Below are 18,438 nucleotides of genomic sequence, written 5' to 3'. Positions count from 1 at the left end.
GAACAATGATAACTGCAGAAAAAAGGGTTCTGTTCAAACTTCTCTACATTTTTGCCACCTCATTATGACTACTTATTCATGAAAGTATCTGCCAATGAATTCTACATGTATCTTTTAAGGCTTTCTTCAGAGCATTTTATTCAGATAATGCAATATGCATTTCAGGTCGGATTTGATACATAAGACATAACCCTATGTGTCAATGTTTCTGAATAACCTCACGTTCTCTCCAGACAAGTTTTCACTGACACTTTCTTCGTAGCTTAAATATTTTTTTTTATGCATAATGATGGTAGCGTTGTTTTTTGGTTTCCTGGTAAAATTTGCCTTGTAAAGGCTTTTGTCTTGACTGCAATGTCCTTACACATGGAATCATAGGATGATTTGAGTTGGAAGGGACCTCTAAAGTTCATCTAGTCAAATATAAACAGTATAAGCACAGACAATATCTACATATTTAAGTGTGGGTAGGACATACTTGTGCTAGCTGATGTGTTCTACTGTTGATCCACTGGATTACATTTAGACTCTAACAAGTATTTGTAGTGCAGAATTTGTAATCAAGCAGAAGACTCTAGCTGTTATGCTGTTCTTTCCACATAGAAATGTTTCTTCATTTTCTTGTGAAAAAAATTACCTCAATTGCATCCATATCCAATTCTTTCTGCTTATTTTTTTTCCTGTGTTTTAAGTAGCTGCTACATACAATGAACCCATGTAAACCATAACAGTGCAAAGCCTCTCCTGACAAAGTTCTTCGCAGTTGGACATCAGAAATCCCTATTTTGAAGCAGACTTTTTTGGCTTGGCTCATCAAACTGTGAATAATGTCTTGCATAAACAATATTCTGTATGGAATCAGCATGGATATATTTACATATTTTGCTAAATGAAATGATTAAATCAGCCTTGTCTGCTGTTTTGTTACCTGGCCAGAGGACTGCACTGATGTCACAAGGGGATGGGCTGTGCCTGCTGCCAGAGGGATGAGGCCCTTGTTTTTTAGGGTAAAAGCAGAAGGTTTCCAGAGGCCTTAGAGAATGGAGTTGGGGAGCAGTTGTTTTCCTACTATGAGTAAATGAGCAGTGGAGAAAGCAGCTGGAGTTATTCAGAGCAGCCAACTGAAAGCACCAAGTTAAAGTATTATGGTTCGAAGATAGAACTTAAAAGTGCAAATGGAAATGAAAGCAGGAGAGGGCAATGGAGGAAGACTGAGCTGGAGATGAATGAAGTCCAGGTGTGAGCTGCTCACCTGAGGGGTTGTGGTGGGCCGTGCTGCCAAGGCATGGGACTGACATGATTAAAACCTGTCTCACGTTTCTCCTGCCCTCTCTGGATGGAAGCATTCATGTGCAGCAAACTTCCCTGCTTTGGTGATGCTCTTTTCCTTTGGTTTGGTTCTTTCAATACGTGTTACTTCATACCAGGAGTTCAGAGAGCTCGACTGAAGGAACGAGGTGGTGAAATGCTGTGCCCTTGTTTCTCAGGGCGCTTTCTCAGTGCTGCAGGGCCAGCTATGCTCACATTCCCGTTCCCCTCTCCAGCCAGTCAATTTGCCTAAGTCTTTCTCCTTCTCTGTGCTCTGAGCGACTACATCGCCTCATCGCCACCACTTCCCCTCATCTCTCAGCGCGAGGGCACCGCTGCAGCGCGCGGCTCCGCTCTCAGGGTCCCGTGCCGGGCGCTGAGGGAGGCGGGCGCAGGTGGTGCCCGGCTCGAGACCAACGGTCGCCGCGCTGCGGGAGTTCCCGCGCGGGTGCTGGGGGCGGGCGGCCCGGCCGCGCGTGGGTCCGCCAGCGATTCCCCTGATTGGCGCCCGCCGCCCGCAGGTTGCCGCCTCCGCTCCCCGCTGGGGCTTTTCTCCCCTCCTCCTGGAAGGGAAAAGTCCGTGTGCGCGCGTCTGCCGCCGGCCCCCACATAAAGGCACGGGAAACGGAGCCGGCCGCAGCCGCGGCGAAAGGCGACCGCGGCGAGCAGCCCGGGGAATTCCGGCGGCTCCGGGATCTCCCTCGTCCTTTGCTGGAAAAGTTTTGCTCGGAGAACGCGGCGCGGTTCTGTCAACCCAGGCTTCCCCCGGTGCTGTGCCCCCCCAACCCCCCCGGCCCGCTGCCGCTCGGGCGGAGCGCGGAGGGCTGAGGGACGGAGCCCGGCGGGATGGACGGGAGCCCGGCGCGGAGCTGAGCGGCGCTGGGAGCGAGGCGCGCTCGGCGATGGCCCGCAGGGAGGGCTGACCGGGCGGCTGCGGAGGCTCCCGGAGCCGCTCCCGGGACGTGGCCCCGTCTCCTCGGCATGGCGGGGGCCGCCGGCGGCGGAGGGCCGCGCTGCCCGCAGGCTGTCGGACTGCTGCTCGGAGCGCTGCTGTGCGGAGGTAAGCGGGAAGCGCAGCACCAGTTGATCGCGCTTGGGCTGCGCTGGTTCGCAGCTCCTCGGGATGGCCGCTTGTTTTCCCCGCAGCGGCGTTAAATCTTTCTCCTTCTCCCCCCCCCTCCCTCCGCCCCCGTGTCTCTTCTTTTCCTTTTCACATCCCTTCTGTGTTGTCTTGCTCCTTTCCCCCTCTCCCTTCGATCCTCTTATTTCTGCGCTCGTGTTTATATGAATGGGAGCGAACCTTGCGAGCTCGCATGACTGAAACGAGAAGCGGAAAGTTTCCTCGCTTTTCGCGGTGTTTACTTCGTTATTGCCTGGTTATAAAGGGCTTTTCTCTGTGAGAATGGTGTTCCCGTGTGGAACGCGGTGAACCTCTAAGGAGCACCGGGCTCAGTGATAGTGCTGAGATTATGGAACGTCACTCTTGGAATTTGGAGTTGTGCAGTAAGAGCTCCCGAGAATGGATAGAAGCAATTACCTGGAAGGAACGAGAAGATTGTTATCAGGATTACAGGGACAGCTGAGGAGCAGGTTTGTTTTAGCACAGAGGTCATTGGAATGATCTGATGCTTCGTCTTATCACTGAACTTCTGTGATCAGAGTCGCTTTGATGGAGGGAGATCTCTGAAGTGACCCAGGCATGTAAACTGTGTGAGATCCAAGCAGCGGCTTCCATGCAGAGCTGTAGGTTATTGCCATATCTCAGCACATCTTGTGATCTTGCTCTGGTCGCGTTAGTTGTGGACACGTTCTGCTTTTTTGGGGATGAAAACTTGCAAAGCTCTTTGCAATTCCAGCTGTTGTAGTCATCCCTAGCAATAGGAAAAGAAATCATTTTGCTTTTTATCCTCTTAATATTAGTGATGCTGTTTGACTGACATAAGAAGATTACTAATAAAAGGCTTTTCATTGTTTAGTTTGATCCAGTCCTGCTGACCTCTTACCGGGGCAGTTGATTGGAGAGGCACCATGGATGTGTACAGAAGCATCTTAAGAATGAAGCAAGGGCTGAACTGGTGGCAATATTTTTCCCATTCAGATTGGTGCAGAAAATAAAGTACTTGGCAGGAAATTGCACTGCCTCTTACTGCCAGTCATTTTAATATAGTACATTAAAACTAATGGACATCCTTGTGACTCAATGTGCCATGAAAGTGCAATGTGAAGTATGTAAATTATGGGACTTTGTTTTGAAAGCTGCGATCTGGAGGTGAGAATTGTATTAGCCTGTGTTCACTTTCAGAGTCTGCAGGAGATTAAGAATTTTAAGGAGTGCCTGGCACCTTTCTAGGGCACCATATCTCTTCTGCCATGCAGCTTTTACAGTTACAAATGCGTCTTCTCCAGTCAGCATTTGCATTAGATTTAATAGAATTGGGCACTGATGTATGGACGCTTTCTTGTAAAAATATTTTCAGTTAGAGAAATATGTAGGTGCTGCTTCGAAAGGGTGGCAGAAAGTGCTACAGTGAGAGGTTATAAACAACCCAACCTCATTAAGCCATTTCTCTTTGCTGGAGCCTGGGTCAGCATTTACTCAGCCGTGCTGTAAAAAATAGTCAGTATTGGTGCCACAGCCAGCCACTAACAGCAGCTGCTGCTGGGGTTTGCTGGGCTGCGTTCTTTGAGAATAAAAGAGAAAATATTATTAATTCAGGGAGGGAAAGCAGAGGTTCTGAGCAGAGAATTTGCCTTTCTGCATTGCTGGGCACGGTGCTGTTGAGAAAAGAGCTGGTTAATTAAACTTATTAAATAAGGTGTTTGTATGGTTTCCTTGTGAGGCCCTAACAAGCGTTTCATTTGCGGTCCCCTTGTGTATTTGCACTCTTTTTGTTGGTGTGTCAGGATAGCGATTGTTCTTGAGAGCCAAAGTCCAAGTAAATGAAAGTCACTTTATAGCTCGTAAGCAGAAACGTTTGTGAATGTGCTGAGAAACTTACTATTATAGACAAGTTGTCATTTGCTATTTAAAGAGCTATATTTACTTCTCTGAACTCATTAACATCTCCTATCAGGCCTGAATTTCTAAGAAAATTCTCCTGAAATGTTGCCTTAGGCCTCAGCATGTCATTATGCTGTGGTTATTATCAAGCTAATAATGTTAATTCATTCAATCTCAAGAAAGAAGCTTGGCATTTCATTTAAGCCATGCCTCTAGTTAGACCAGGATGTATAAAAAGTCAGTGTGCAAAAGTGCTCTTGCATATAGGTGCGTGCACGTGCTTTACATACCAATTATTGGGTGCTGTTCCCTAGGTGGAGAGTATGTGTATGAAATCATATTTACATAAGCAAATCCTAAGTGTATATATTCCTTTCAGGAAATGGCCTCTTTTCAGCAAAGTGCTAATGCATGTGCTTAAGCCTCTTCGTAGTCAGTAGGAAGAATTCATGGGTTCAAGGTTAGATATTTTTAATTCTTTTCTTGAATCTGAGCACAAATGAAGTGAAGGCAAGCGTATGAACCTATTTCATTGTACAATGCATAGGGAAGCAGAATATATGTACTCTGCTTCATCTTATCTCTGAACTAAAACAGAATAATAGCAATCAGAAGCGAAGAATCCTAAGTAACACCTAAACATGAGTTTAAGGATGTACAGCTGGAGGATTGATTCGTTTGCTGAGAAGCGTGTGTGTATGTAGATACATGGAAGAAAGCACTGAACATGAGCAAGTGTTACATTTGCGTGGTGTTACCAGAGTTCTAGGTATTCAGGTAGACTTCTTGCAAAATGCAAGCACAGTTATGCATCCAGAGGCTGGTATATTACCTGCTTTTGTTCTGCTATTTTTTAAATCCAAAATGATGTGATAAATGGAACTTTCATTTGTATGTAATCAATTGATAAACAGCAGAGCATTAATCTTTCATAAATTTCTAAGTATTATTAAGCATCACCAAGTTATACTCACTGAGATTTAAAGATGCAGATTTTATTGAGAGTTGAGATTTAGTTCTGCATTTTTTACCTCTACTGGTGAAAAAGTACATCAGCACCACTGAAAAGTTGTCCTTTAATGAACAGCTAGAAACTGTAAGTAATGGTATATTTGCCAGAAGTATTGGCATACAGACTTCCCTTGCTAGTGTTTGCAGACTAAGGCTCCTCTACAGTAAGTGTCTCAGAGCTGTCGGTCGTAGCTGTGGTTAGAGTTGTCTTTTTGAAGGCAACTAGTCTAGAGACAGGTAAGTGAACTAAAGTTCAAAATCTCGAGATTTTAATCAGATGCTGCCTCTACAGTCAGGAACACCACTGTCTTCCTGTCTGAGATTTTATCAGTAGTGTCCTTGTTTCTCTTGTTCGCTGTGATCATCTGTTGGTTAGTTGGTCTGCTAGCTTTTGATCTTTCCTTGGCCATTTTGTCCAGTAGGTTCTTTTCAGTTCTTTTTAATATCTGAATTCTATAGTAATACAAATACGGGTAGTATCCTATAATGCTATAGGAAAATCGAATGTCAACTTCAGGTGTTTGAAATTTGAGTGCTCTGTCCTTCCCAGTGGTGTGCAGTAACTTACTGGCCTTTGTCTCGGTCAAACTCTTGTCCTGACTTGCTCTTGCGGGCCTGAGTCCTTTCTATTTTATTCAGCCTCCCTTACAGACTCAGTACCCTGGCAAAACAGTTTCACAGTGTTCAGCTCTTCAAGCAGTTGTACTGTTTTGTGTTCTGTGGACTGGCTCAGGCTCTAGTGACAGATGTGACCCCTTTGAAATCAGGACGGACAAATGGTGCATTGAAAGTTCATAGCTTCTGCAGTCTCCTCACTTAGAGGTATCTGGCAAAAGCTTTTAGATGTATCTAGCTTTGAAAATAATTTTACTCAAGTACTGCCTGTGTCTGTTTTAGTTAGTAAATGGAAATACTCCCTCTTTGTCTATTTGTTCACATTTTTTTGGGTCAGTACACAGCCTCAGGTCACCATTTTTCTTTTCAACTCTAGTGAAATGACCCAGCGCATCCACTCTTCTATTTTCTTTGCTGTTCTAACGCGTATTAATCTGTTGAGCTTGAATTCCATAAACAAAGTGTCAGCCCCATCAGTAAAATTACAGGCATCTTTGCACCACTGGTCAATTAGCTGAGCTTTTCTTTAGGGAAGTACATTTTGACTAAGTAGTCCCTTGCCACTACACTTAAGAAATGTGCTAATGTTGTACTATTGCACCACTGATCTTGGGTCAGTAACTTTGTGCTTGGAGACAGCCTTTTCTGGCACTTTTGCTTGAATAACACAGATCATACTAATCATAGTTCCGCTGTCATTATCAAAAGCATTCTTTTACAGCTGCAGTTTCAGCAGCTTGACAGATGTAAACAGCTAGACATGGCTCCTTAAGTGGACACTTTATTATATGCTGCAGTAAGAATTTAATCGGATTTTACCATCAGTTAGTGCTACAAGTGCCATGTATAAAGTCAAGCACTTTGTTTGTTGTTTCTTCTCAGATAACGTTTTCAACTTTCTTCTACAATTTTTATTAAACATGCAGTTTTGTAGAAGAACAGTAATATTTTGTAGTAGTACCAGAGTACTACTTTATCCATTGGTTTCTGTTGCTACCAGAATTAGCGTTTCAGTGCTTTACATCCTATGTTCCTCTCTAAGACTGGGAAACACAAACTTGCTGCAAAGGGAGTGAGAATTGTTCCGTGAATTGCCCTCTTCAGTAATTTGAAGCAAATTCTAAGTCACAAAACAGTGGTTAGAAACTTGGCATTTATAGGGAAACTTCAGCATTAAATAAACATCTAAAAGCCAGGGGAGAGCTTGCTGATTTTTTGAACAAATCCTTACTGGTCCCTCGAGCACATGTGGAAGTTGGCTTCTCTGTACATGCAGAGGAAGCCTTAAGTAAATAAAAGGTAAGCTGATACCCTGTGATACCGGTGCAGCAGAGGGGCTGCTCCACTCGATTCTGCTCTTCAGCTGCAACACAGAATCATAGAGGACAGATATAGAAGTGCATCTACCACAGTACTTCTAATGTATTACTTATGTAATTGCTGCCTTTTTCCACTTGATAAGTGCTTTTCAACTGAACTGTTCTTTCTTCAAAAGTATTTTAAAAACTGATACAATCGCAAAACAAAAAGGGGGAGAGAGTTTTAAGTCATTTCTTTTTTTATTGCTTATTTATTGCATCTAAATTCAATAACTTTTTCATTAAGGAAACTGTTTCAGAAAACAATCATTTGGACTTTTTGTAAATGTATTCAGATATGAACTTAGAATAGCATGGATACTCTACAAAGCACATCATTAGTGCTTTTCTATAGTGTTGTTCTGATATTGCAAAAATGAATTGCCTCAGTATGACTTGTGTGAAAAGATTAATCATTACAAATGTCTATTGAAAAGCATTTTAATTTTACATAACAATTTAACTTTTACTTCCATTCTCAATGGCAAGAAAAGCTTCAACATTAGCTTCTGTCCTTGTGAAATTCCGTTTTCCAACCAGTTGCACTGCCTGAGCATCAGTATCTCACTGGCTTGAGCCAGTGTAAATTGTTTCTGCCCTCTTCCAAACCGAACAACCATCTGACATGCCTGATTCCTCTGAGAGCTGCTTCAGGGAGATAAAACACACAAAAAATGTGTTGCTGATTGTTGTTGGTTTGTTTTTTGTTTTTTAATTTTGCATCACCGTGGGATCAACAGACTGCTTGTATAAGGAAAAAAAAAAAGGATGGACTCAAGTTGGGGAGAGACTGCTTAAGTGATTGTGGTACTGCAGCCTAACACTTAGAGCAGTATGGCTTTAATTTGTACATGTGACACCATAGTAAAAGAAGAGATTGTTATGGGAACTGCTTACGTTATATATCCAATGCAGGATATTAAACACTAAGAGGTTAGAGAATGAAAGGCACTTGGTGAACCACGCCACGTTAATTTTTTGTGTTGGGTGCTTTTCTCCTATTGTTGGTCCTGTACAAATAATAGTAATGGTTGCATTGATGTAGCGCCTTATTTTTAACTAAAAGAAAAAAGTCAAAGCCAACAAAAAAAAACCAACAATGAATTAAAAACACTGCAATGCAATTAAAAAGCCTGTACTGTTATTGCAAACAGGACTGGTAGAATTGCTTATTAGAATCAACATTAAGAGTTAGGTTTTAGTTTAAGTTCTCTCTCCATTAACACCAAGCATCTGCCTCAGATTGAGTAATTTATTTATTATTTTTTTTTCCAAAACTTCAGCCAAGAGTTCAGTGGTTTACAAGAACAAAGCTATGTGTGTGTGGGGGGAAGGAGAGGAGGGAAGCATGGATTTTCTTTTGTTTAAAAATAGTTACTCTTACTTGAGAAGTGCTGATACCCTTATGGAACTTGAGATCTGAAGAAAGTCTGTGGTTGATTTGGTGGGATGTCAAGTCAGAAATGTTACAAACAATGTTTGCTTGTGACAAGGAAGGACTTGATGAATCCTTACAGTTAATGCTATGTAAATTGTTATGCTCTAGGCATATTCTGTGACAGAGCCCTTCTTTCCTTGTGATTGCATATTCTGAGCTGCAGAAGTTTGATCTGGGCAAAGTGTAAGAGGCATGGGTAGGGACACTGTCTATCTTTGTGCTCTCAAAGTGCTCCATCCCCTTCCCTAGCTGCAGGGGTGGTTTCTGGAAAATGAAATTGCATCAGTGGATTAAAGGAAGGACAAAAACTAGAGAGCAAGATGTGGAGTGAAGTGAGCAAAATAACAATGAAAAAGGAAACTGTGGTCTGAAAGCCAGCAAGGGCAAGGTCTGGGAATGGGTAGAAGAAGGTCAGGCTTTATGTGTAAGGAGGAGACTAGAAATGTAGGGAAGGGTCTGCCTGGAGGTGGTGTGGAAGAGGAGGTTAGGGTGAGGGTTTGCCAAAAGATAGGAATCTTGGGGAAATAGCACTGAGGTCTGTGTCAAGGTCATGTCTTGGGACTGAGACTAAGACTGGAATAAGAAATGTGTAGGGGAGCACATTTGGGTTTAGATCAGTTTCTGATAGAAAGAGGGACTAAGGCCTGAGCAGGTTGGATCTAGAAGTACACAGCCGCTAGGATATGTTTTTTTGTCAAAGTCTGGAATGTAAAGTGGTCCTGTAGCAAAGGACTGTGAAGTGAAGTACATGGTGATGAAACCATTACACGAATTAGGAGCAGGTCTGCTGTGATGTCTCCCTGCCCCAAGGCCCTCTGTAATCAGATAGAACCTTCCTGTTGACATGAATGGCTATGGATTCAGGCCCAGCTGCTTTCCATTTTAATTCATGATTTTAATTCTTGTAGTCTGCAACTGAATTGTTCGGTGTACCACGACTGTGGGACCTGTGTTGGAATGATGACACTGCCATGATGTAACTGGGCTGTTACAGTGCTTTTCTTATATGCTCTCATCTTCAGTGAATTTTCAGTCAGTGGTGTGTATGTGCCAGTGGAGAATCTAATTATGCATTATCCATCTTAAATCTTTTAAATCTCACTTATTTTTGCAAGAGCTGAACTTGTCAATGCTTGCGCTTCTGCATTTTCAATGATGAGTTTAATATAGGATTTCTTCTGTGTATGCTCTGCTCTTCTAATGGATACCCTGATATTTGATATTGTTTCACTGCTCCTGATGTGCAGTGGTGGACGGATTGGACTGAGAAGATGTTTTTCTTTGTGTAATTTGGGATTTGCAAATGAATCATGCAAAGTATGGAAAACGTGAGTGGAAAAGGCTGCACATTTTCTGAAGACAGCATCTGTGCCATGAATTGCTTGCTTGAAGAATTTGTACGTGAGGTGCTTTGGCAGCACACATGCCTAACATAATTGTAAAGCCTGTGCCTCTCGTAAAAGCTGATGTGACATTACATGAGTTGGATTATTCTTGACTGGTCTCTTGTGATTGTCCTGGTATGTCTTGAGATTTGAATATACACAATAATGACAAACCTTACTGTTTTAAAACAAGTGTTCAATTTAGAAGAGTGACTCTAATAGTTGTTTTCGTCTTTGATGGTTTCAAAAAAGACTGTCCTATGTTAGAAATACTATTGAATTTCTAGTGCTTTTAAATGCCTTCATGATTCTGTTGTTCGTAATCATCCTGTCAATAACTTCAGAAAGAAATTATTAAAAGAATTCATAAATTAAGGTTCTTCCTATATACTCTTGTTCTTCTGTCTGCAAAGGGAAGATAAAGATATATATCTTTCTTAGTGGGAATAGCAAGAAATAGTAAGCAGGGTTCCCAGGTTTCTTTCATTCTTCCTCCAGCTGTGTGTGTGTGATTGCTTAGGTAACTTCTCTGATTTCATTTGCTCATCTGTTAAATGGCAATTACTGTAGCATTTATTATCTGATTGTCTTTCTGTTATTCATAATATGAATGAAAAAAGAATTAGGAGGGGGTAAAATTGCAAGTCCTTTTTACAAGATTTGTAACTGGTTACAAAGCAATATGAATTATTACTCTTTTTTTTTTTTCTTTTTAACCAAACATAGCCTCCCTGATATGAGATCAGCACCACCTGATGGTACTCAGTAATTCACTAGATAAGTTCATTACTGATATGTTTAGATTGAATCTGTAAGCTAATGTATCAGCAAAATGGTATAGTGAATTTTTCCAACTCTGTGTGAAACAGTGGAAGGTGTATGTTGTTTTCTTTTCATCTGGAGCATCATGAGCAGTTTGTGGATGAAAGTAGAGTGCTGGTCTGGAAAGATGTGTAATGCAATGTCAATCTGGAAAGTCTTACTTCATTACTTTATGTACCATTATTCAATGAATCACAGATTCATGATGTTTCCGTGGCTATTTAACAGATTGGAGTTGGATATCACTGTGTTTCAGGCTCAAAGCTTTACCGTTCCTCAAAGCTTCAGGCTTCCATTGAACTTTAGTCGTGGTTTTGAAAATTCATTTAGAATTAAATTAGCTGTAGCAACAGAACTGTGACACTTTAATAGGAATCATCAGATGACATTTAAACATGATCATGTAGTGCTGCAATGTCAAAACTGGTTTGGGGTAAAAATCGTGCCTTCAGGCAGTGTTGTTCAAGAGGGTCACGAAATGCAAACAGTTTATCTGAAGATTACTTATATTGGTTTGTTTTTGTGTTTACCAGGAGGAGGACCCACATTTGTCAGTTGAACATGAAGTTCAGAATGTCTGTAGGATTTTGGATCCTGACCTAGACCCTGAAAAGGATCTCATCTTTGTATGGTGAATCAAACTAACAGTGGTCCAAATGCACTTATAGTTTAGGAGTGGTCCAAATACTTATATTTTAGGAATATTCTGATCTTTTTTTGTACTACGTGTCTCTTGTGCATGATCTTTGTTTATCATTTAATAAGATTATGTCACATTGAAGCCTTAGACCACAATGCACTCATGACTTTTTGTAATTTTGGACTTTTCTGAAATTAAAAATTGTGTTTTAGAATCTGTACATGAAATAACTACAGAGACACTGGCATAAGTTGTTAGCTCATCAAATCCCAGTTCCTTTTTAATTAAGGAAATTCTGCACCATGGGCACTTGGTCAAGTTAAAATTTATCTTCTTATTTCAGTAGGAGCCTTGCCATTCATCAAGATTTCAGCCCACATACGTATTAGTCTGTATGTATCTAACAATTCATGGATGCTTGGTAAAGTATCTTTGTTCTACCTAATTTTACCATGTATATGGTATGAAAAGATATGAAAAGAAACATATTGGATGAAGAGGACACTTCTAGTGCTGTTCATGGGCAAAGAGCAGTTTTGTGTGAATCCTTTTCCAGCATTTACATATATTCATTTGCTGGAAGAGAGAAGCTAGTTCAAGATGCCAGATCTAATTTGGCACTGCTAGGCACTGTCAGAGTTGAATTGACTTTGGATGTCTTTTTATGTTAATTAGTCTGTTTGTAAGTGGTAGATGCTGTTTGAAAAATACTGTTTTGACATCCTCTGTTGGAGAACGTTTAAAACAATTCCTTGGAGTCTGTTCAAATTTTCCAGAAAATGTTTAATCAAAATAACATGATTGTTACAAGCAATGGAGTTTAAATAACTTATGCTTTTGTATTTCTTTGGGGTGAAAACTATGATAAAATACAACTAGAGCTCTATTATTCCATCCCTCATCTTGCTATAGCACTGCATGGGGATTCAGGAGGCACAGAGAGAGGATCTGACATTTTGGTGGAAGTTCTGGCAACATAGTTTTTATCTCTGACTTTATCTCCTAACAGATCATTTCACCCCTTCTGTCTTCATCTCACTTTTGATACTCCTGGATGTTAGTATTCTTTACGACCTGGAATAGCTGTCTGATACAAAAGAGAGATGGTAGTAAGGAAGGGCAATATTTTCATTGGTAGTCTAAAGAATTAGAATATCTTAGTTCTTCATGTTGTTTGACTGTTAAAACGCACTTCAGTTTGGAGTATCAATATTGATGTGCTGATTACTGGCAGAAGTGATCTAGATAATAATGTGTGCTACTCACGTGTGTGATTCATCGAACCAAACGCGAATGTCTGCTTTAAAGTGACTTGTTTTGTGGGCTTCAGTTGAAGGTGTTGTCTGTACCTTTCCTACAATAGGATCACCAACTCATCTACATATGAATGCTGATGTTATAACACTGTAAGTATAGGTGAGATTAACTGAACTCATAGAGAATTCTCTGAGGAGATGGACACACCTGCAACCTTTAAGTGGTCACACTCCTTAAAAATTGTTTCGGTTTGAGCTCTAGCTTAGGTTTATAGGCCACTGGAGTACTCTGTTCCCTCACCCATAGGTGAGTAAAAACTGTTTCCAGAGGGTTATTCAAATGATATGTTGTTTTGACTCCAAAGTACAACCAAATCAACCATGAGTATTTCTTTATGCTGAGTGCTAGAGGTCCTAGCTGAAAAGATCAGTTCTGTAACCTTTTCTCTACTTATTATGGATTTGGTTACTCAAAACTGTAAATCCAACACATACTATCTGTAGTAGAAATGCTGAGTGATGGAGCACCTGGTGGGAAGGCAGGGCCAACCCAGGGGAGCTCAGGTGGAGGCAATGTACCTGAGTGACCAGAAGGCTGGAGCCAGGATCCAGCCCTTCCCAGACCTCATTTAAGGTTTGGCAGTAGAGGCGAGGGGATCTTTTGCTGGAGGTCCCTGCATGCCTGTGGCTTTCTGAAGGTGAGTAGTAATTTTCCTTTTTTTCTGCATCTGCTGTATTTGGGTTTGTTCTTATTTGCTGTAGCTAGGGACTTTGTCACCATGCTGTTACTGCTGTACTTTTCAGTTGTGGGTTGCTATTCTCTGGTTGTATTCATTTCTGACGGTTTTTGAAGACACATCTTTGGGTTTTTATTGAGATTTAAGTTCTATGCTAGCATGCTATAAATATAATTAACACTAATATTTGAGTTCATTCTGAATATATTTTTTTGTTCCCTGTCTCCCTCCCCAGCATTTATAACTTTCAACTGAAAATGAAATCAAACAGTGTAAGTTTTAGAGAAACTGTTTTCAAGAAACAGAAAATGTGAACCACATGGAGTACTCAGAATGTGAAGACTTCGTTTAAGAAGTCTTTTTTTCATTGGAAAAACTAACTCTAGTAGGTTTACTAAGCAGTATTTCAAAGCAGTTTGAGATGAAAAGTTTGTGGTGTAATTCATTGCATATGTGATAATTCCTACTGGATCAGTTTTATATCAAAGACAGGGGAGTAAATTTCTTTTTGTGGAGGGCTTGAGTGGGTATTTTAAGGAACAAATTTACTTGCAGTTGTTTTCTGAGTGGCAGATATCTGCATGTCAGAACATCAGATATAGATTAATTGGTCAGCTCCATACAGTATAATACCCTTTTAAAGTGGGACTTTCTCAAGCTGTAGCACTTTTAACTGAAGTTTTCTAAGCTGCATATTTTCTCACTGATTTGAGAAAGTTTTTTGTTAAGTGGTTCAGTTGTTTCCAAGAACAAATCCAGCTAAAAATTGAGTTCTAGCCAGCAAGAATCATTTCTCTGAGTAGTACTATTTGGGTTAAATCCTGCAATTTTCACTGTTAGAGGCAGAGATAAATGGTGTTTTCCTTAATCTCTTTCTGAAATGGTGATGAATAAAAATGACTGCTAGTGTTCATACATAAGTAAGATTCGTGACTGCAGATAATACCTGCAAGCGTGTCACAGCGCTATTAAAAAAAAAGAACCAACACAAAACTGGGATAAAAATGCTTTTGAAACCATGTAACTTTTGGGCAACTTCCATGAGAATTCTATTCTAAGTTGCCAGAGCTTTGAGCCTGCAAATTGAGTTTACTCTATTTTTAATATAAAATCAAGAGGTTGACAGCTATGTTGCTATGTGATTCTTGTCTTTGTGAAACACGCAATCTCAGATAAGATGTTTCCCTTTAACTGTTATAAGCCATGATGGGACCAATTTTTAGGGCAAAAACTGAAGCTTCAGAAGCATCCTCCTGTGCTCTCGGAATGTCTCATTCCTTTGCTCATTTCTATGCTGAGCAAGGGTGGAAGCATCTCAGTGGATGAAAGGGGTTAAGGAACAGGTGGTTGTTTATGGCTCTGCTGTCTCATTCCGTGCACAGGATGGATAGTTTTCTGGGGGGAAAAATAACTTTGTTGTTGTTCTGAATGAGGTTATTGTCTGTGGACTTCTGCTTCATTAGTTACAGAATCTGGAAGGTGCATGGATGTAATGGGCTCAGCACGACTCTTTCTGAATCTATACAGAGAATTTTCATCTTTTTTTTCCTCGCTTGGTGTTGGTGACAGCATCCTGGAATGTATTTTCAGTAGCCCGTGGAAGACCATGTGACTGCCCTTGTGAGCCAAATGCAAACTGCAGAAGAAAGATAGAGGATATATGATTCTGAACATGTTATGTTATAGCTCAAAAACTTCCCTAGGCATTCAGGGCTCTGCTTTCTGAATCCCTACCTTATTTTTACTTTCTGTATCCATACACGCTGGATAGGTTTGCAGGTTAGCTTAGAAGAATGACTGAAGAAAGATAATGTTGGTTAGAACAGCTCAGTAACATTGTGGAGAATTATTTTCTATTCTTGTTCCTGCCATGGAGTTGATGTGATACTTTAAAGAAAGCAGATTTTCATGCCATAATTTTACGTTTTTTAGATCTGTCCTTAGAGTAAGCAAGAGATTTGCTCTGAGTTAACACTAATACTTTGAGAAATGAGGCTATAGGTTTGCTAAATAAGGAGTTTATATTAGCAGATACTTCTGAGTTAAGTTACTAATTTAGCTGTGGTGCAGTTAAAATTACAGAAAATGCTGTCCTAGGGAAGTGTTGTGCAAGTAAATGAGTTAATATTTTTGAAATGCTCTGTGGGATGCCATGAAAAGCAACACAAAATGACACTGGGGTAGTAATAGTTCAGTGCAACACTTAAATATTGTCTTGGATTAGTACATAAGGTTATACGTAATGATAAAGAAATGGTGAGCTGCTGTCTATTCTTCCAGCCTTAGATCTTATTTGGAAGCATGAATGTCATTAAAGGCTGTATCTGAATGCATATGTATGTGGGCATGAATTAAGTTAAGTCTGGATTTCCTTATTACTTTTTTTAGTGCTTTACTTGGCAGATGTAACATTCTTTTTTTCTTTTTGTGAAGAAACCTTCTGGCTCATTGTAGGCTATTCCTGCTGCTTTTTAATATCCTTTGAGATTGATTCATGAAGTGCCAACATCTTGAACTGTGGAAAAAGAGAAAGACTTTAAAGATGCTGAATACATGGGAATGGATTTGAACTCGGACTCTTTCAGTGCCACTTTAATCTGAAAGAGGCATCTTGTGATTCAAAGAACTTTAGCTGCTAAGTAAGGCCATTAACTCCATCAGTTCTATTTTGAGAAATACTCAGCATTAATTATCAAAGAGTGTAAAGAGTGTTTAGATCTGGTTTATTGGAATATTTTAGGAAACGACGTATTTCTTGGTTAACTTTTCAGTATGTCAGTATGTGAAAACTACTTAGAAGAAAAAATTGTCCAAATAGGTAGATGAATGTCACTAACACAAAAGCATTCTTGAATCCAAGTGACTTGATTTTAGGGTAGGTAAATGTATGTTTATGTTTCACTAGCTTGATAGCTCATTGCAGAGAATGATATCATAAAGAAACAAAAGCTCCAGTGAGCTGACTGAAAGGGAGACTTTTCACCTTTGAAGGTGATGATATCCTTTGGAAGGTCGCAGATGCTCCATTAATTTGCTGTTTTCCCAGAAGAGGGAAGAATTAAATGTTTAGAGAGCAAATCAGAAGTGTCTTTTTAAGGAACCAGAAGTCCATTTGATGGTTATAGAGTTCCTGAATGCTTTCTGAAGTGCCTATCTTCGCCCTATGTGATTATATTTTCTTCTGTTTACTTGCTCTTTACCAGCTAAATTCAGTACAGAAGATTCCTTAGCTGGTAAGCCAGAATTTTATCCTAGTATATTTCTGGTAAGAGGGCTATCTTGAAAGTAAAATGCTTTGTGCTCTCTTTTGTTTTCAGTGTTACCAAAGACCTGTTATTTGTAGCTCAGATGGATAATTTCTGGAAACCTGTTGAGTTTCCTTAGGCTCATTTTCTCACTTTTTTCCTTATGTCATCTATTAAAAAAAAATAATTCTGAAGGAAATGTGGCATTCAAATAACTGTAACTGAGAACAGAAGTCTTTATTTAGACAGTTCAGCAATGCTGTCTGTGTTACAGAACCACAAGCTTTTCTTACTTACTACTTTGAGCAGTATTGACCTGGAGGATTTCTCATAAGTTCAGTGGGGTTGGAAGCATCATGGTCTATTATGAAACCTAGACTGAAATGCAGAGTTTTAATACAGGTGAATCCAGAAGCTCTGCTTCGTTCAAGTCTGGACTTGAATGGAGCACATTGGGCTGTCTGTTCTGTACATAGAACAGCTCAGTGTATCACCAAAACAACATCAGACAGTTTAACTTGCTGCTATTCCTACTCAAGCTGCTCACATCCAGATTATATGTAGACACATCTGCAATTATCCTTGCATCTTGCCAATCCTTGGACCCGTCCTCAAGAGCTGTGTAGACACAGGCGTTGTGTCTCGTACCTGTGACAGCAAGTCCATCATTTCCATGCAGTGTGTACCAGGCGCAGATTTGGGCTTTGGCCAGAACAAAGTTTATTGCCTCTTGTTTTATACTTTGCTTGTTTTTCAAGCGTGGCCATTATATTGGCCAAGTACCCATAATAAATTATTTTTATGTATCTAATTCATTCTCAATGAAACGCACCAATCCATTAAGGATTCTGCACTAAAAACTGTAGCTCGTTATTTGTTCTTGTGGTGTATGACATCAGTAGAATGCCACAAGTTAATTACATTCTTAATTACAGCTTTGTATTGAATTAGGGACCTATTATACATAGAATAATTGAAAACCTGCTGAGATCATGTCTGGTAATATCTAATTGTATCCCATGATTTTTTTTTTCCCCCCTAAACTTTAAATAAATACTGGTATTTCATTTAGCATGGTTTTAATTAATTGACAAGAGAAATGTAATTAGAGCTGAGGCAACAGACCAACTGTATTAAAATAATCACTCCCAAATTAATCACATTTTGGGGAACAATTAAGTTTCCAGAGCAGAAGCTGTTCTGTTGCATTTCTGGAAAACCTTGGGCAGACACAGCTGAAGAAAGCATTTGCTGCTCATAGAGGAGGAGAAAGAACTCAATGTTCAGAGGTATTCAGAGTGCTCTTTCAACCTAAAGAAAGTCGATATCCTTGTAGCTTCAGGCATCAGTGACCTAAGAATAGCACAGGAAGAGAACTGGAATCCCATAATTTTCCTGGGTGTTCAGAGGGGCAGGATGTGACTGTACAGCACCAGTAACACAAGAGACTACTGATGGCCTGAAGAGCTGAGATGTTATCCCAGCTTTTCTTGGCTCCAGTAGAATTACTAGCTAGCTGCCAGGAGCAGAAGAGTTTCACCTCAGCATCAGTGAATGCATGTTATGCCTTGGGCTCCTTGAACTTCCTGTCCATGCTTTCCAATGTGCACCTGCCTGGTTGT

At 40.3% G+C, this 18,438-nt stretch overlaps 1 protein-coding gene across 1 annotated transcript in view; it reads left to right on the top strand.

Annotated features, from left to right (window-relative positions):
- Positions 1-2,289: 2,289 nt before the first annotated feature.
- TMEM132C (transmembrane protein 132C) overlaps positions 2,290-18,438 on the top strand; it is a gene marked incomplete at both ends in the record, with an annotated part of 178,194 nt that continues 162,045 nt past the window's right edge. Inside the window, one exon of the mRNA XM_079544058.1 lies at positions 2,290-2,368. Within this exon, the coding sequence (XP_079400184.1) occupies positions 2,290-2,368 (79 nt within the window). The remainder of the gene's footprint in view (positions 2,369-18,438) is intronic.

This window comes from Tetrao urogallus (genome assembly GCF_951394365.1).
Source record: "Tetrao urogallus genome assembly, chromosome: 17".
Taxonomy (NCBI): Eukaryota; Metazoa; Chordata; class Aves; order Galliformes; family Phasianidae; genus Tetrao; species Tetrao urogallus.
The sequence above is the reverse complement of the archived record's forward strand: the minus strand, read 5'-3'. Positions and strand labels throughout refer to the sequence as shown.